This window comes from Gorilla gorilla, chromosome 6 (genome assembly GCF_029281585.2).
Source record: "Gorilla gorilla gorilla isolate KB3781 chromosome 6, NHGRI_mGorGor1-v2.1_pri, whole genome shotgun sequence".
NCBI lineage: Eukaryota > Metazoa > Chordata > Mammalia > Primates > Hominidae > Gorilla > Gorilla gorilla.
Window position 1 is genome coordinate 144465001 of NC_073230.2, and position 20538 is coordinate 144485538.

The 20538-nt window shown below is 37.6% G+C and overlaps 1 protein-coding gene across 4 annotated transcripts in view; it reads right to left on the reverse strand.

Annotated features, from left to right (window-relative positions):
- Window positions 1–411: 411 nt before the first annotated feature.
- Window positions 412–20538, reverse strand: part of CNOT4 (CCR4-NOT transcription complex subunit 4) — a 148492-nt gene continuing 128365 nt past the window's right edge. For 2 of the 4 annotated variants that reach the window (XM_031013074.2, XM_031013075.3), the window contains exons 11-12: window positions 2470–2682; window positions 412–1802 (exon numbers count right to left, since the gene is read on the reverse strand). In XM_031013074.2, coding sequence (XP_030868934.1) covers window positions 1501–1802; window positions 2470–2682 — 515 coding nt within the window. In that variant the 3' untranslated portion in view covers window positions 412–1500. The remainder of the gene's footprint in view (window positions 1803–2469; window positions 2683–20538) is intronic. The other 2 variants (XM_031013077.3, XM_031013076.3) reach the window with 1 other exon arrangement.

Consider the following 20538-nt stretch of genomic DNA (forward strand, 5'->3'; position numbering starts at 1 on the left):
ATCATGGCACTCACAAAGAGATGCCACTTGTGTGACACAGTGACTGCTGCTCCTGCCAGGTCTCCCTAAAGAGAACCAACATCTCCACATGTCAATAACCTCTCCATTACTGGCACATAAGGCTTCTCAGTTGGGAAGGCTTGGCATGCATAATACAATAGCAGAAAGAGGAATCTTCTACTGAAAGGCACTGGAAGAGGGATTCTTGAGGACAAGATGGGCTGAACTTCAAGGATGCCATTGACTGTCAATAAAATGGTCGTTTCTCCTCCACTTTCTTCTTCTAAACCATCCTCCCTCCCTACTGTTGAAGATGTAAAATCAAATGGAAACATCTGATGGCTACTTGTCACAAAATCTTTCAAACTCACATGCAACAAAACAGAAAAACAAAAACAAGAACAACCCAAGTGTCATCATCAAGTTTTCTGTTTTATTTAAGATTTTAGTTTTAATTCTGAAGAAAGAGGTACATTTCCTTGTTTTTAGTTTTAGCGTCAGGTTATAACCAGGTTTCTGTTTTCTTTTCTCCTGTCTTTTCAATACTGCACAAACGTCCAGAAACTACAGGGTTAAGTAAAAGCTGCAGGCAAGGAGGTCAGAGATTTGCTCCTGATGGTGATCAGATGGCCCCAGAGCAGTGCTATCTCAGAGTGCCCTCGTCAGGTGAATTTATGGTAAAAGAAAAAAGATTCCGACAGAGGAGAAGGACTGAAGAAATCACTTACATTTCAGCTCTTATATTATTAATAGGTATTAAATCTGTGAATACTTTTTTCTTTAAAACATTTCAATTTACTTTAAATCTAAAGCCAAAAAATTTTTCTCCTTTAAAAAAATTACTTCTCACCTCCTTATGAACTCTTTAGCAATCGGCCAGTTACTACTACAGATGAATTTGTCTTTCCATCAACTTCCGATACATTCTTTTGCTTAACGACACAATCCAGTCCTTGCTATCAACTTGCCAAAAGAATTAAAAATTAATTTAAATTAAAAGCGTTTTCCCTGCAATAATGATAAGCTGAATACAAGATGGATGCTAGGACCACTGCTTTCCCCCATGCATTTAGCAATCTCACGTAAATGAACCTGGTTTTCAAACTTCTGCAGTTGAGAATGCATTTACTTGACCTTTCCTATAGATTAATCGTCATTTTCTGCTAAGCAGATTATGTCATTATTATGCGCAACAGACAAACAATAATTTTCTAAGTATTGAGACTGCCCTTTGATTTTTTTTCTCTCCTTAAAAAGGCATTTTTAGAAACATTCAACAGTGTCACTCAAATGGTGGATCAACAAAAATTTTTACAATTAATAAAGAGATGGTAATGACCCTGTGATCGCATTGCATCTGGGGTTAGGGAGAAAAAAAATTGATCAGGTACTGGATTCTTCAGAACATAAGAGATGAGAAGGGAGCTGTGGGCGGTGGGCTGAGAGGGAGAAAACAGAGTGGGACAAATCCTGCATTTTCTAATGGTTGCTCCTCTTTGCCTAATGGCGGTCCAGTGTTGAACTCTGTAGTAAATCTGTGGGGGTTTTGCTGGGGGGTCTGAAGGCTGTCTGAAAGCCTGGGGGTGGGGAGTGGAAGCTGGAAGGGTTTGAAGGAGGAGGGTAGGGATTCCAACTGGCTCTGTGCAGCGGGATCTGTGTGCTGAAGGGGGCGCTGTGGTGGGTCTGTGATGGAGCAGCGCTGGGGCCGTCCATCTCTGTGAGGGCCTGAAGGGATTTTAGCCAGTGTGGAGGATTGTCATCTTGAAGAGAGTCTAAACTGTTTCCTGAAGACGCTGGAATACCTAAGGAGAGAAAAGAAAAAAGAGGGAAAATGGTGAGTTTGTGTGGAAAGAATAAGGTCGTCAAACAAATTTAGAAAGCAAAACCAAAAGGAAACACAGAAGAGATTACAATTTTAAACTCCTTCCAAATAAGACCTTTTAAACCAATCCTCCCCCAACAACAAAGAACTTATTGGCACACAAACCCATGCCTCCTCTTGAACTAGACTTAGTCCCCCACTGTCACAGAGGCAGAGCTGCAAAACACCATTCCCCAGAACTGCCTGACAGCATTTCCCAATTGTGCTTTTCCTCCTCTGACAGGGATACGTAACAAGACAGCCTTATAATAGAGAGCTTTATAACAAAAAGTGGAGTATGTTCCTTATAAGAAGAGTAAGTCAGATCCTTTTGTACTTTGAGGCCTACAAAATACACATGTTGCCAGATGTTAACACCTACTTAAACCAGAAGAAGCAACCTAGGCACCAAATGCCTTCTTATTAATACACAACTAGGCCGACAGGTTAAATGAAACTTGCATGACCCCTGAGAACGAAACAAGCCACTCCACACTTGCGGCTTTGTGAAAAGAAGCTTATGTTGAAGAGATCTCGGTTTTTATTTAATCTGTGCTAAAAACCAAACTGTTGGCAGTCAGTGGAGCTGAAGGGAGTGAGAAAGTTACCTGTGATGATGGCTGGGTCTGTCCAGCTGCCAGGGCTGTCCCAACTCAGGCTGTCGGTGGTGGCAGTGTTGGACGTTGGTGCACTGTGGTTGGCGTTGGAGGGGGAAGAAGAATTGGGCAGTCCACCAAAGTTGATGTTAATGTTGGGTAGAAGTGCCCTTAGCCCGTCCTGCCATTCCTTCATATTTAAACTCTCTACAGAACTGCTGTTGTCTGGGAGATTTACCAACAAAAAAATGAAAGATAAAAAAAAATAAAAAGCTACGTTAGAAACATATGTTGTTCTTTAGTGGTTAAGCGGGAGAAGAATTATTCTTTCTTTATTGAGCATTTAAAATGGGTTGTCCTAGCAAGATAAACTTGGTTAGGATTTTGCTCGTGAGCTCAGAGCCCCTGAAGTGAGGAAAAACTTGCTCAAGGATCAGGAGAGGGAGCTTCTTGTCTCTCTATAGCCTCTTCACCATTATGGGTTTGTAAATCAATAATCCAGTTTAAAGACTCAATGCTCCAGAGCACAATTTAGTTCCAGCTACATTATGAAGTTTCACTTAGTGAGGCATTTAGCCAGCTGAGCTGATTTACGCTATAAAAAAGCCAAGTCTGCAAAGTCCAATATAGGAGCTTATTTCTCAGCCCACAAATGGAAGAAAAGTCATTTTATGAAGAATAAACATAAGCAATAGAAAAAGAAAAATAATTAAGTCCTTCTTGATTATAAAACTGGCAATGCGCTTCAGAAGAGAAAAGCAGTAATGAACAGGCTTTTGAATTTGAAAAGAATTATTTCCATTTAGTCACTAAGGCCGAGGAGGCAGGAGCTGATACCTTCTAGATGGAATAATTTCCAACACAGTCTGCCTGCTCTACTGCAACAGTTCTACCAATCATTCACAGCCTGAGTCCCAGAGTCCTACAGTTTTCTGGGTCTATTTATGAATAGTATCAAACATGAGAAGACACTAGCAACACAGAAAAGGCTTTTTATAAATTGTGACTAAACTAACTTCATCTACTACCATCCAGAATCCACATAGTATAACTAACCGGTCAGGGGGAAAAGGGTGAAGTATAACAACTACCTAATTGTTTAACAAATACTTAGATAGTTGTTTTATTTTTGAAAATAGCAATGTAAGTCAAATTAGAAAGTGGAGTTTTTGAAAAAAGCATAGAAAAATATTTCTGATTCTACAGAACTGATTAGCAATCAACGCTGAGAAGGAGGAGGAGGAGGATGTTCTAACAGGCACGATCTATGCTGCTTAGCAAAATCAGAATTTTCTTTTTGAAATTTTGCTTTGCACCAACCACTGATCAATGCCAAATTATATCATGTTTCAACAAGTGAAGGATTTAACTCCATTGACCTTATTTATAAAAAGATAAAAAACTACAACTAAACTGAATGAAGGTCATCTCTGAACTTATTAAGATGAAGAAAAAGCACTCTAGGCTACACAAAACAAGACAACAGAAAGGAAAATAAATTCTCCAAGCCTACTTTCATTTCATAATTGATGTAATTTACTAAACCTCACATTTCTTATATTTGCATATTATTTTACATTTGTATTGTGTTGTATGGTTTATGAGGCACTCTCATAGTCAATTATTTCATCTGATCTTCACAACAGCCCTGAGAGGCAGGCAGACGAGGATAAATAATTTGCATTTACTAAATAAAGAAACAGACTCAGGAATAATTTGCCCAAGTTCACAAAACTTGTTATTGAGAACTTGAACCTGAACCCTGTCCAAAAAAAAGCAAGCAAGCTTACTCTCTCGATCTACTCTGTACAGACTATTAATTTTTTAAACGGTCAAATATTAAAGGGAAAGCCCAGGGGAAGACCCATGATTGAAAGGAGGCAAAAGAGAAACAGAGAAGCATTATAGTGTGTCCACTGGCCATGATTAGCAGAGAGATATTGTGACTAAACAAAGAAACTGGACTTTGCAGCCAGGAGAAAAAAATTCTGCTCAAGAATACAATCATTAGTTTCCCCCTGGCTCCCTAACTACATGAGACACAAACAAGATCACAAATATAAGTCCTAGAACACTCTCAATCACAGGAAGGTTTACGGCTACGGTACACTCTAACTTTTAAAGCAGTCCAACTGTCATGCTGAATAACTTAAAATAGCTTCCAATTAGGCAAAAGCCAAACAGGGAAAACTTCCTATAAGAAAAATAAAATCCCCCAGAAATAAAAAGATGATGTATAACTACATGGGAACATTTTCAGGAAGATAAATGCTCTTACACCGAGTGGCTAATGTCCCTAAGAAGTCCGTGCAAATGATGATCCTCCCTCTTCTATTGAATAGGGAGAGAGAGAATACCCCATAACTCAGACCAATCTGCTCCTAACTTTTGCTTTACCATTTAGTGAGCAATGAAATTGAGGAACATTTAATTTTGCATTAACAGAATAACACTTGCATTTACATAAATCTTATTTGAAAATTAGTAATAAAGTCAAAACACAATAAAGGCAGAGGGGTTATATGACAACTCTCTGTACTTCCCACTCAGTTTTGCTGTGAACCTAAAACTACTCTAAAAAAAGTTTGTTTTAAGGGACATTTGTTCCTGTAATTGTAGACTAATCAAATCAAGCAAGGGTATGTTAGCCAAAGAAATTCACATATGGCACATGATGCAGAAACAGTGAGAAATTTAGATCCTCCCAGGTGCACTATGATTACAGGATACCTTGGGAAATAAATTAGCTAGTTTATAATGCAACAATCTTGACACCCCTCCTCCCCCCAAAAAATGTGCCTTGACATTTTGGGAGCCTGACAGCATGGATGTGGCTTACAGTAAAGCTGCAAGTGTTACAGGGAAGTAGAATGATGCTTTTAGCTCTTGGAATAGGATCATATTCCATCTAGCTTAGAAGAAAAGAAGTTTATTTCACTGTTTTTTCCACTATTGCTATGCCAAGTGCTGGCACAAAGAAAAGGTGAGAGAAAGGAAATCAGCTTAATCCTAACCCCATCAAAATAGCTCATCTCAGTCCGGCCATACCTGAAGTCACCTCCTTGATTCCCCATTCCCTCCTAATGACCCAAATTTGTCTTGGCTGCGAGGGCTTCTGGCAATTCCATTCTTTGAAACACACACAGCAGGGTTTATCAACCTCATCACCACTGACAGTTTGAACTACATAACTCTCTGTTGTGGAGTGCCGTCCTAAGCACTGTGGGAGGTTTAGCAGCATTGCCGGCCTCTACCCACTAGATGCTAGGGGTACCAACTCCCCAGTTTTGACAGCCAAAATTGTCTTTAGACATTGCAAATGTCTTCTAGGGAAGCAAACTTGTATCCAGTTGAGAACCACTGACACAAAGGAAGTCGATTCCTTTGCTTCTAGGGCTCTTATATGATCTCGCTTGAATGCACATTTTCCTTTCAAATAGTACCAGGACTTTGACCACTGACTGAACTTGATGCAAGTTCATTTTCTTTTCTTTATACAGGACTTCACACTGGAGTACAATTCAACGTGTATAAGTCAGCAGGTCTCATAGAGAAAACATTGTAGATAGGTTGTATAAGGCATCTCCACAACTGGCTGTCAATATAATTTAGGCATGTACATCCCAGGACACCTAATTCATAACTAAAAATAACACCTGCCTTACTCTCTCATATGGATAAAAATAAGAGAAGGAAATGCAATTTGGAGCACATTTATTACTTGCTAAATGCCTAATAACAAATGCTCCACTGGTGGTCAATACTGAACGGATAGTAAATTTTCTAAAAAGCTAAGGCAGGGTATTTCTTACTGCCAGGAACTAGCCCTGTGTACTAGTCTCCTTTTAGGAACTTAGGAATAACACTCATCATTCTCAGAGGTACTGTGTAGTCAATCTAATAATGAGTCTTCTTATCACTAAAACATTACAAAGACAAGACATCAGAAAGTACTTTAAACTTACCATAAGATGTGAAAAGAGCAAGCAAAGTATAATAAAAATCAAGTTACCAAACATTTTATATTAAAAACAATACTAATTTTATTTTTAAAGTAATTAGTAATAGTATAATACATCAGGGAATGAGTGTTTATTCTTAAGGAATCGATAATATATTTAGATGTTTTCTGATGTTAAAAAATTTTACTTTATGGAATATAAATATGTACAACAAAACACTATTTTCAGTTCTAAACAATTTGAGGGCAGGAAAGGGGGTCAAGTTGTTGGTGGTAGTTTTATTTTTCAGTGTAGAACTCAAAGGCACACAATTTAAAGTACTTTCAAGATGCCACGTGTCACACTTTCATATTCTACTGTGTAAGAAGTATCAGTATACTTCATTTACCTGCCTCAGAAAATCTCTTATTAAAGAAGAAATTATAGTTAAAATTCTGCTACCTTGCTGGTCAAGGTAGCAGAATCCATAGTAAGCCGATCATGATGCACTAAACAAGCTGAAAAATCTAGTTTTCAGCAACAACAACAGTTTAAAAAATCAGTATAAAACGCATATATTAAGACCACCAAGCTAAAAATCAAAGCAACTCTTTACTGAATGCCTACAGTGTACATGAAACACAAAAGCACTTAAACCATGACCTCTGTTTTCAAGGGGCTAAAAGTCTAGACAGTGGGACAATGAAAATAAATGAAAAGTTCAACAACTACATCTGAAAAAGCAACAGAAGAAATGCCAAGGTGGTATATGATTAAAATATGCTACATAAGTTCAGTAAAAAGACAGGCCAGTTGGGACACGTACGGGAACGTGTTGGTGGGTGAAGAACAGTAGCATTCGTGGAGTTGCCATTTTAGTTACTACATAGCTCTCCCCCTCCTCCCACACCAAACCTGAAAATCTCACAACAGGTTGAAACTATCTTTAGTATTTCTACATAACACTGTACTAGTCCAACTGTTTACTAGGAAGTACACAAAAAGGCATTTAAACAATGACTATAGTATAGACTATATTTCAGAATGAATTCTGACATCAGACCTTTCACAGAACACTGCTTGGGCAAGCACACACAGTTAGCATTAATAGCATCCAGTGGGTATCTTTCTGTTCCCCAGGTTAACTGCAATATGTTAATTATTATGAAATGTAAAACTATAAATAGCAAAATGTGGGAAAACCTGCTCCTAACAGTAAGCTGTCACTGGCAACAAGCCAATGGGTTTTTCCAGCTGGCATAAAAGCTTCACCTGAAAGAATGGAGGAAGTTGAGGGGGCAGGGTACCAACACAAGGCATCCTTCCTTCCCACCTTGATTTCATGTAGTTTACGTATTAGGGTACCATGTGAGATTTAATTTGAAAAATAAGATCTGCTGCTAAAAGGGTAAAGACATAGAAGACCTCTGCATAATGACAACATAGTGAGATAAAACACATGTAAAACAAGCCCCCAAACAAGACAATTCCAGTAGATTTGTTTCCACGAATATATTTTTGTGCCACCAAATCAGGATATTGTGCCGTCTTGGAATTCTTGCCTCTACTTTATTTTTGGTACCCCCTCCTCAAGGTCTTCTCATTAAACAATAAATACACCCCTACCGGGAAGTAGTCACTGAGAAACCCAGTCACAAAATACACCTAAAAGTGTTCATTCTGCACTTCAGTTTTTGAGCCATATTTAATGGTCACTACCAAAAGGCTCAATACAACCTGATTCTGTTTTTCTAAAAAGCTTTTGTCTTCCATCTTCACTCTTGTCCTTTATAGTTCAAAACCACAGGCTCCAGTGGTTAGGTTACTTAAACAAATATTTCTTGGTGCAAGTGGCTACACATCACAAACCTGGTTCCTACTATGATTAACTCTTTGCCATTTAGACTTTCAAATCTTTGTGCATTTTTAGAAGGACATAGGGAACAACCTGTCTTAGCTCCTGCTCCCACACCCCTCCCTCTTATAAGTGATCTCCTACCAGTTTTGGGATGGAGTGCATCTTCATTTGAACAAAGTCTTGGTTTGAACAAAGTCTAAACTTCCTCAAACCTCAACAATGAATCTCTAAGTGACTCAAATACAAATGATTTATGCTGAACTAAACTTCAAAGAGCAGACAAAATTTGTCATATTGAAATTTAAAAGAAAGCCTTCATAATATAAGTGTACTGTACATCAGGGCAGTCACAAAAATCATTCCAATTTATTAACTAAAATATGCAGAGAAAATGACTTCTTAGTAAATGAATTGTTATAGACATTATAAAATCAGTTTATGAAAAATGTTATTCTAGTTAAATAGTTTACACTCAAATTTCTACAACTATGTTTATTATAATGCAAGACACACCAATACTGCACTAGGTCACAGACAAAATCTCAAGGGTTTAATAGATCTGAAAGTAGAATTTGGATTAAGTGGAAAATCTTAAGAACCCAAATAAAAAAAGAGTTCTGAGCAGAAACAACCTGAACAAAGTAACAGTCAAAACAACAACAAAAAAGGCAATATTTGTTTATACTAGTAGAAATGACATAAACAGAAAAATCCAGACACGCTACATATGACTTGTGCTTTCTAAACTTTATTCCCTCCATTCTCCTTGTCTAGAATGCTTTCTTGTTCTCTTCAAGTAGTTTTTATTCAATCTTCCAAAAGTTGAAGTCTCTTCTCTTCCACCGGCCAGCATTTAGGGTCTGAACCATTCATCTGGCAGCACACCGTGCCGTGCCATCGACTGCAGTTACTGTCCACCTTTCCATGTACTCATACTTCACCTCTCACAACTCTGCTGAAAAGCCTGATGGGGACATCCTGTACATTCTTCAGCATGTAGCTCAGTGTCTTAGAAATGTTACATGCATCAAGATATCTGCAGACTTGAGGGGCTGACTTGAGAAGAGCTGGGAAGTGACTTTCCCCAACAAAATCTGTTTAATTCCTATCTGTATAATGCTGTGAACAGATGGTTCTCTCCAAAAAGATGCAAAGCTTTCTGAATGCAGGAGGAGTAAGTTAAGTTTTGGGGTCCAAGAGGCTTCTCTGCATGTAAACTGAAGGAAATGAGCCACTAAGATGATATGTTTTTAATAGCATTTCAGATGCCAAAACACAAGCAAATATACTTTTAAAAAGTCCAACGCATCAAAACTGTTTAAAGAAGGAATGTTTTATTAAAAACAAATACTCCACTATTATGTGTACAGGATATTAAACAAAAGTCTCTAAGATATATTCTACCCATTTTTCTACTCCAGCCACTATTCCTTCACTCACTATGCACTTTATGTACTCAATTACTTTAGTATCAACAATCCAATGAGGTTAAGTAGTAGGTTCATTTTACAAATGAGGAGGCTGAGTAGGCACTGTAGTTTAAAGAATTTGTCCCAGGTTATGGAGTTAAAGTGTTGCAGTCAGCAATTAAAATCAGTCTGACTCCAAAGCATTTGTTCTTGCCATCAAGCATACTACCAACCAGTCTGTGTCCTGGGCAGGACTCATGGGCTAACAGAAGGGAAGGGTAAATGTGTTTAAATAACTACAACATGGGATAATAAATGCTATTCTAGTATGAGCAAAGACCTGTGGGGCATAAAGAAGGAAGTGAATAATTCTTGCGTTCTACATATAGGATAAACGGCGAATAAGAAAACATCAGAGGAAAAGCAGCTGATGTGGAAGAGGGAAAGGGCATCCCATAGAGAACACAGGGACGCACAGGCCACAGGCAGAAAATAAAAAAATACAGTGGGAACATTTCAAAATGTAAGTAGATGTGTTTGGCATAATGTATATTATTCTCTTCTAGAATGTTCCTATAAGGATCTATAAATCTGTTTTGAAGGAGAATCAGATTAATGAGAACAAGAAGAATCTAGATGGCTGCTTTATGAAGGATCTAAGGAATCAGAATCTAAGAAAAAACCAAAAATACTCATGTGCCAAGTTATATAAAAAAAGAGGAAAAAGTAAACAAATTTGAATATAAAAGATACATACACCCTTAGAAGCATCACAGACTGGATCAGATGAGACCCGAACCACAATATGTAAGCAACGCTAAATGAAGGCAAGGGACAAAAAAGATTCATATAAAAGATCTTTACAATGTCAAAGCAGCAGCCTGGAGGGAAGCATTTAAGTGAGCACAAAACTGAGCAGTGACCATGAACAAAGCCCTGTGAGGAGATCCAAAGATGGTCAAGGGAATGTAAAATAAGGAGACAATACACAGATCACCAGAATATTCACCCAATATGACTTCCCCAAAACAAATGACAAAATTGCAGAGACATGGAAGGTGTCAACCACCCTAACATCTCTGAAGTCTAAACCTGCTAGAAGAAAATAAACCTGATAAAACATTCCTTGCTGACGATCTCTCTTTTCCAAGGTGAAAATAAGGAAGAAAACTTTTATTCTGGACTTAATTCTGACCAACGAAGAACTGGTTGGCTACTGCAAAAATAACAGAAACCCTAGGAGGACGTGACACAATTTTAGGATTTACAAAAGCAGGGAATGGGAATAATTATACTTGAGTTCTTAGATGGCAGGCATCCTCGCTATTTTGCAAATACCACAGTGTATTGCAATCATTTGTTTACATGTTCACTTTTTACAACTAGACTTTGAGCTCCTCTAGGAAAAGGACCTCGATTTAATCATTTCTATGTAGTAAACAATGCCTGAACCTGAACTTCAGTAGGTACTGTATGTTTCCTAAACATATAACCCTGAACGTTTGCTTCCATGTTTTTTTTCTTTTTTTTCGGAGACGGAGTCTCGCTGTGTCGCTCAGCCTGGAGGGCAATGGTGCGACCTCGGCTCACTGCAACCTCTGCCTCCCAAGTTCAAGCGATTCTCCTATCTCAGTTTCCCAAATAGCTGGGATTACAGGCACACACCATCACACCCGGCTAATTTTTGTATTTTTAGTAGAGACAGGGTTTTACCATGTTGGTCAGGCTGGTCTCGAATGCCTGACCTCGTGATCCACCAGCCTCAGCCTCCCAAAGTGCTGGGATTACAGGCGTGAGCCACCGCACCCAGCCTGCTTCCAGATTTTTTAAGAAAACAACTATCCAAAAAAAGATCGGGAAAAGGATGGGTGGGAGTGGTCCCACGGTTATAGAGAGCAGTGATTCACAGGCCACAGAAGATGCTAAAACATGACATTTTGACTATGTAATAATAAATAAATCTATAAGGAAAAGAAAATTAGAGGAAATCTAAAGAAGTTGGTTGTTACACAGGGAGAATCTGATGGGACTAGATTTGAAAAGAAAGCTTAGAAAAGATAGGTAGAGGTATATAACCTACTTGTATATAAAAGTATAATTCTTACGGATTAAAGTCAGAATCCATAATGATCTGAGGAAAGTGAAAAATGCTGAAAGCAAGACAAAGCTATGTTTTGAATAAGGGGAATATCAGGAAAAGCCACTGCTCAGCCTGATGCCATATTTGACAGGAGAAAAGGCAAGGCAATGTAGTTCCATGTTCATTTTGCTTCCTTCTACCTTTAGGTAAGAGCATGATCTTCTAACCAAAAGGACAGATTAAGTAATGTGAAGAAGGGAACTGTTAAGTCAGGAGAGATGCAGACATCACAAAAGCATCTACTCAATTCAAATGAGTTTAAACCTTTAGACTGAAAATGAGTTTTATCCCAGGCTCTTAATCCTCACAGGTGAGAGCACAAAACCACTGTTAGAAAAATACCAAAAATGGAGGAAATGGCAGACTCTGGAAGCAACATGCTTAGAATTATTATTTTTTTATTTTTATTTTTTGAAACCAAGTCTTGCTCTGTCACCTAGGCTGGAGTGCAATGCTCGATCTCGGCTCACTGCAACCTCCACCTCGCAGGTTCAAGCGATTCTCCTGCCTCAGCCTCCTGAGTAGATGGGATTACAGGCAAGTGCCACCAAGCCCAGCTAACTGTTTTTTTGTATTTTTAGTAGAGATGGGGTTTCACCTTGTTGACCAGGCTGGTCTCGAACTCCTGACCTCGGGTGATCTGCCTGCCTTGCCTCCCAAAGTGCTGGGATTACAGGCCTGAGCCACCATGCCCAGTCTAGAATTAGTTCTTGAGAAATTTCTAAAACAGATTTGGGGCTTGATGATTTCTTTAGAAATGAATATGATGGGTTTATCAACCACTGTTCTGTCTGCTTGTGTTTGGGGATATTTTTATGGGAAATAATGCGTAGCATTTTGACTAGAACTCAGCTCGATTCCACCTAAAATATACAGGAAGTTTAATTCTGAAATTGAACAAGTAGTCATAGAGGTTCCACTGACAATTGTTTTCCATTGGAAAAGTCCTTATATATCCCACGGCCCACTTCCTTTCCCCTTCTGCTGCCCATCTAAACTCAAAGACTTTGTAGTTAGCTCTGTTCCCATCCCATTGACTCCTCAGTCCTCCCCCAAAATGGAATAAAGTTATCAATGAGAGTCAAAATGAATTTTCATAAAGAACAAATTCTATCAAAGTAATTTATTCTTTGGATAGGCTTCCTAGGATGTCAGAAGTATAATATATATTGAATGTATCTTGAATTCAGCAGTTTCTGGTAAAATTTGCTGATGGTTCCCTTTTGGGATAACATGGTAAAGTATAGCATGGATAACAGCAGTGTTTAGATGAATCTACACAGAACTTGAGATACTGAGTCAGCCTAAAAGTCTCTGTAATACTCTTGGCTTATATTTGACTCCATGCTTTTTATTATACTTAACAAAACCCACAAAGTTCATTTACATATGCAAACGGAAAGCCAATTCTACAGATGACAGAATAGCGGAAACTACAACTATTCTTAAATTAAAACTCTTACATTCTTTGACAAATGTTATTAATAGTGTTATTAATAACATGCATCTATCACTTTATAATCACATAGTTCTTTCATAAGACAAACTTCTAAGATGGGGATATACAAACAGGATACATTCTAACAATACCAAATCCACACACATACAATTTAACAGATATACATTAGATTTTTAAAAATGCATTTGGAAAGAGTAGAATGGAAAAGATCTAACCATTAGCGTGTATGGGAAAAGGTCTAGTGGTTTTACTTAAATAGGCTTATGATACTTGGTCTGGCAACTGGGTAATGGAACGCCTAAAAAAGTAACATTAAGACCATATAAATAGATGTGCAATGTCTAAATTAGCAATTGTGCGACCTTAGGCAAATCACGAATGATAACCACTCTGCTTCTCATTTATAAAATGGAGATAACTACCCTACAAGATATTTTTATAAAAGAACTCTGTAAACATAAGGGAAAATACAAATATTAGTAACAAGTTTTAATAAAAGAGATCTATTATCTGATCATACGTGGATTATTATATTCAAGTGTGAGCTTCATATTTTAAGAAAGGCAACGTCAAGTCAAAATATGTGTAAAGAGAATTAAACTGAGAGAGAACTCAAAATCATGTTAAGTGTGGAATGGTTCAAAGTGAGGATGTTTGATCTACATCCAGAAGTTAACAGACAAGTGGTCTTCAGGTGTTTAACAAAATGCACCTAAGAAGTACAATTGGTAAAAGATTTTGGCTTAACCAAGATAAAAAATTTCTAACAATTTTGCCCTAAAGAACTCCCTACCTAGCAAAGTATGAAGCTCCTAAAACACCTCAGGAGTACACACGAAGCATTCTGAAAAAGTAGGTATTAGAGAGACTTTCTGGACTGTGTGTATGTGTTTCACAGAAGATTTACCAATATTTATATATAGATTTATGGGTATCAAAAATGAGGACTCGCCTGGTAAGAAAAATGTGTTAGTTTTTTTAAAAGGTGTGTGTTAGGGCTGGGCGCGGTGGCTCACGCCTGTAATCCCAGCACTTTGGGAGGCCGAGGCGGGAGGATCACGAGGTCAGGGGTTCGAGACCAGCCTGGCCAACATAGAGAAACCCCGTCTCTGCTAAAAAATACAAAAAATTAGCCAGGCATGGTGGTGGGCGCCTGTAATTCCAGCTAGTCAGGAGGCTGAGGCAGGAGAATTGCTTGAACCTGGGAGGCAGAGGTTGCGGTGAGCCGAGATCGTGCCATTGCACTCCAACCCAGGTGACAGTGCGAGACTCCGTCTCAAAAAAATATACAAAAGGGGTGTGCGTGTGTGTGTATGTGTGTACAGGGGGTGTTGGAAAAATAAGGAAAAGCCAAGAGCTGAGGTTTCCCAAGTTCAGAGGAAAAAAAAAAAAGAAAGAAGAAAAATTAATCACATAGTCAGTGGGTGATGTGTAGGGGGGAAAATCTTAACAATGAACACCACAATGCCAGAGGAGAACCAAAAAATGAATTATAACTCATATGCAAATGAATCTGACTAAATGCTTCCAAAAGTCCAGATTAACACAAAACACATCCATGCTTTGCAGGCCTCCAGAATGACACCACTCTCAACCATCAATTTTCCTTCCACAAACATTTATTGCATGTCTACTCTGTACCATTTTCTCTGGAGCTTGATGCTATGACATTCTCTAACAGCCTCCTAAAAACCATGCTGTTCTGCTTTTTATTTTTATTTTTATTTTTATTTTTTTAAGGCTAGTCAAGTGAAGTTCTGCTTATTTCTTAGCAGATCACTCGGGACTGGCCATTCCAAATGAAGTCAGTAACAGCTTTTGATTGTTTAGTAGCAATAAAATATTTTTATTGGGGCAGAAGTCTCTCTTCAGGTTTACATTCAGATGAAAGTATTGTGCTTCCTATACAGCAAATCCCTTTATGGTTATATATCTATTGAAATTCCTAAGATTGCTGATGTTCATAATTTTCCAAATTAAAAGACTTCCAAGTTATCTAAAAGTTATTTAAAACATCAAACCCAGTTCTTTACTGCATTTGATTACACAGCACACTTTATTTCAATAGTGAAGATCAGTCACTTATCTTTTTCTAAAAGATGGCTCCTATCAGCATCGAATTGTCTTAAGCATTTAAATCAACATAACAAAAATCCCAAATAAGAATAAAATTCCCACTTTTCTGAAACATCATTTTAATTGACAGATTCTTCATAATCTGGTTATGAGCTTCATTTTTAGAAAGTATTTTTTAGGCATTAAAAGAGTATTTACTTTCATTTCAGAAGAAAAATTATTTCAGAAAATGATATAACTTCATTATTTTATAAAACTAAATGAAATGGAGATGGATATAGTCATGGTGATAAACATTTCCAATACAACAGACCAAGCATACATCTTTAAGAGTTCTTTCTCATTAAGAGACATTTATTAAGGTTTTCAGATTGCTTTTAAAATAAATGTCTGTTTTTTAAAATAAGCATTTATACTCTGAAACTCAACGATTTTAGCTATGTAAAATGTGTGATTAAAAAATAAGGCTGGGGAAACTTAAACACACATTACTAAGTGGAAGAAGACAATCTGAAAAAGCTACATTAGTTTTAAAACTAATCTGTACTTTCTAAAAACGACCCTGAAACTCCTCTGTGTTCCACCTATTCACCACCCAGATCATCAATTGGCTTCATCCACTGTAACATATGTTCCACCCTGGTTGGGGGTGCTGATAATGGAGAACATTGTGCATGTGATGGGGCAGGGAATATAATGAGAAGTCTTTGTACCTTCCACTCAATTTTGCTGTGAACCTAAAATAGCTCTAAAAATTAAAGTCTATGTTTTAAAAAGACTATTTTGCTTTTTATTCCTCCTTACGGTATATTCACATACTAGGGGAAATACAAACTTTTTTTGTTTTCAATTTGCAAATGGTGTCTCAATCTAAAAAGAATTAAGTCTTAATAGGAACACATCTTTTTCAGACCTATACATGATACTCCAGAGTTTCAAAAGACCCTGAATTCAAAAACTTATATGCTCATCACATTACTAGGGGGCCGTAGTTTAAAAATCATTTAAAATATATAATTATTTAAGTGTTCATCCTTAGCAATAATTTATAGTTGAATTAGGGACAGATTGCCAGAGACAATCTCGACAGAACCAATTCTCAGTCAATATTGAATCTTATTTCAAAAGAAGGAAGGCAAAAAAGAAGACTAGATGAAAATATTTTCAAATACAAATCAGAAATGGCAATATTCTTACTTCAGATATGCTAGTGCTGTATACTGAACTAGAACTGTTTTACTGAAAAAAATTTATTTAAAAACACATTTGTAAAACTCTGAATTTTAGTCATATTGTTGAGAAGTGTTAAGTGACTTTTTATAGGAGCTAGAATTGCCTTAGAAGTTGGGGGAACTGAGTAATGCCCAAGTTTTACAATGTCAAAAATCTTTATTGATTCAAAATTTTACAGTGCATTAGTCGTTCCCCAATCTGCTCCAAAATCCACACAACGATTTCTGTTTAAATGTGTTGTTTTGATTTTAAAGAGAGAGAAGGCTGTGCGCAGTGGGTCACGCCTGTAATCCCAGCACTTTGGGAGGCCAAGGCAGGTGGATCATCTGAGGTCAGGAGCTCGAGACCAGCCTGGCCAACAATGTGAAACCCTGTCTGTACTAAAAATACAAAAATTAGCCAGGCACGGTGGCATGTGCCTGTAATCCCAGCTATTTGGGAGGCTGAGGCAGGAGACTCACTTGAGCCTGGGAGGCGGAGGTTGCAGTGAGCCGACATCGCACCACTGCCCTCCAGCCTGGGCGAGAGTGTCTCAAACAAAATAAAAATAGAGAGAAGGAAAAAAAAAACAAGAATATACTCGTTTAGGATCAAAGGCAGTTTGGAATAAGCTGACAGGTGAGTAAGAGTAGTTATTGGGCAGATAGAGGGTCTGCTGTCTCTGGTAATTGAGTAAAAAGACTGAGAAAACACTCAGTAGACTGATGGAGAGAGACTTCTCTCCTTTGAAGAGGGAAAATTAGCCGGGCACGGTGGCTCACGCCTGTAATCCCAGCACTTTTGGTGGCCAAGGCGCATGGATCACTTGAGATCACGAGTTTCAGACCAGCCTGGGCAACAAAGCAAAACCATGTCTCTAAAAGAATACAAAAATTAGCCACGCATGGTGGTGTGTGCATGTAGCCCCAGCTACTTGGAGGGTTGAGGTGGGAGGATCACTTGAGCCAGGGAGGTCGAGGTTGCAGTAAGCCGTGTTTGCGCCACTGCACTCCAATCTGGGCAACACAGTGAAACCCTGTCTCAAAAAAAAAAAAAAAAAAAGGAAGAAGAAGAAGAAAAGGGAAAATTCAGGTCTGTCAGGAATCCAGTAGGAAAATCATACAGGTAGTGTACATTAAGATTTAGTCATGACCTCCCTGTTAATTGTGGTAAATTACATGGAGAAAGAAACTTCTCCTTTGTCCAAAGAAAAAGAAACTGGTTAGAGGGGTGAACACAAGCTACCGGAAAGAGACTTATAATAGTCAATAGTTAAAACCTGAAAGCGTGTTATAAAACAAAGGTTGCAGGGTTTGCGTATTTGGAGATTATATAAAATCCTTATTTTAATAATATGCTTCATTTCAATTAAATAGCCATCTACCATTTAAAATGCAGGTGAGGTCTTAGGAGTTTACATCTATCAACACTGGGCAGACTAGAAATCAAGATATGTTACACTTGTCTGGAACCAGGGGAAGACTATGGGTAGATTAATTAGTAAATGTTAACAGTTTAGAAGGAAAAAATTAGTAAATGTTAACAGTTTAGAAGGAAAAGGAAACATATCTGGTAGCAAATCTTACTCTAAATGGGGATTGGGGGGAGTAGGGTATGTGTGTGCATATATGTGTATATATATATGTGTGTGTGTATATATGTATCAGCCATCCATAATCATGAATTTTAATAGAAACTAACATTTTTAACAGAGAAAACCTAAGTGGAACTATGGCTGTAACCAAACATTCAGTTTAAGGCCAATGAAAAAACTTCCTACTTGGCTGATGAAGTCATAACCCAGGCAATCTTTTACCTTTAGCTGGATACTAAACATATAGATGTAATAAAGGAAAAAAATTAAAATATACAGTTGTCAGACTTCTTGCAAATGCCAACATATAACACGACAATGTTTTAGAACACCCCACTAAAGTTCTAGATCACTACTTTCTGTTCCATCAATACATTATTTCAGTATGCAAGTCTGATAACAGAGTGTAAATGCTAGTACAGTCCTTGGGCCAAGATCTCACTATATTAAGAAACAGTGCTAGGCTACAAAAGTTGATTGCAGATTTCTTGCATTTCTTCTTGGAGATAGTGATAGCATTATCATCTTTAAATCCTTGTGGAGCTCTCCCTGTTTCCTTATGCTGAAAACAACAACTTCCTTGATTGGGGGAAAAAAAAAAAACAAAAAAACCCAGCAGATATGCTATCATTCTATATGGTGTAACACAGGGTAGCTCTTCTTCAAAGATGAATCGGAGATCACATCTTTAGTGTGTATGTAATACATCTTGGTGCCATTACTACAAGTTTTTTTCCATTTTGTAATATTAGAGATGTCAACAGTCTAGTGGTTATGTGTGTTGTCCCCTAAATTCTCTTTGGTACTGCAGAAAAATCCTGGGTAAATTAAACTCCATCTGTTTTACTCTTTTAGTTCTGACACCGGTAATTTTGTAGTTAGTGTAAGTTTATTTTAAGAGTACCTGCAAGGTTACAATTTTTTCCCCTGCTAAAGTTACTCCAAGATCACTGGGCCACATTTAACACAGGGCAGCTTTGAAAACCTACAGGATCTGTGACAACAGCTGCCAGCTGGTGGTCATTTTGAAAGCCTTCAAATTCATTGTTTGCAATGAATTCACAGTTGTGAGCCCTTGACTTGAGAGACCTACTGTAATCAAACTGTAAGACACAATAATGTTTAGAGGAGACAGATTCTGAATCTTAAAAGTTTTTTCCTCCACTGAGTTACAAGCATGAAAGCACATGTACATGGCGAGGGCTAAAGAAACTTCAAATTGCTGTTAGAATGTGACTACAGACAAATCACAATCCTTCGGAGCCTTGTTTATTATCATCATTGTTATTATTTGGTCTTTAAAAGGATTGTTAAAGACTATGTTATATTTATTTATTCATAGCTCTGAAGTGTCATGATTCCAATACAAATCATCTTTAAATTATCCTTTCCTTGGGTTTTCCCAAAGACTGTGTCATAGATGGGTATCTTAGCAGTGGGACTGGAATTTGATGAGGAAAAGCTATGAAATATTTGTTCAGAAAAAACATGACCAGGGTGAAGTGGGCACCAGTATTACAACCTTATTGCATTTAAATAGGGTCTTTGGTTCCTTCAAAAAAAAATTGGAGAAAGACAATAAAAATACAGCATTTATCCTGAAGATATGAATTGGAACACAGCAGGAATAAATACATGAATAGACATAGGTCAAGGTCACCAAAATGACATGAGACATCTTCCTCTACTACATTCATTAAGTGGAAGATTTAACTGAAAATTGCTTTATATAAAAACACACACACATTCAACCACATATGCATATAGAGGGCTAGGCTTATGATTTACCTTTGCTAAACAAACTCTTACAGAAGGCTAATTAAATGTCATGAAGACAGTAAGACTATTACTAACATTTCAAAGCTATTTAGAGTTGCTTCAAACACTTTTACCACTCAGAAAAGCAAATCTCCTAAGTGTCTCTTGCCTAGAGCTCCTTGCACTGCCCCCCACTGCCTTTTTAAAAGGGTGTATACAAGTTGCTTGATTCACAAGCTTAAGTTGCAGTAGTACTGCTATGCAGAAATACGGAATATTTTAAGGTTTAACATTTGCCTTTCAGCCTACTGGGTAAAACACAGAGTCTAGAAGCAGCTATTACCACACAGCCCCAACAAGAAACAGACTAAAATTCTTACAGCAGAGTAGGTTACTTATTCTGCTATTTTACCATTGAGATAATTAAAGAATGGTACTGGGTCACTGCATCATACACTTTACAATAATTAATTGAATGTTATGTGAATTTCACCCGCTATAAAAAAGAAAGAAAGGTAATGGATGCATTAAAGGCTTTATAAATTATATGAGGGGAAAAAGCATTTTGGGATGTTGCTTTGTAACAGCACAATAGTGGGTCTGAGCACCCAACAGGAGCTGGAATAACAAAATT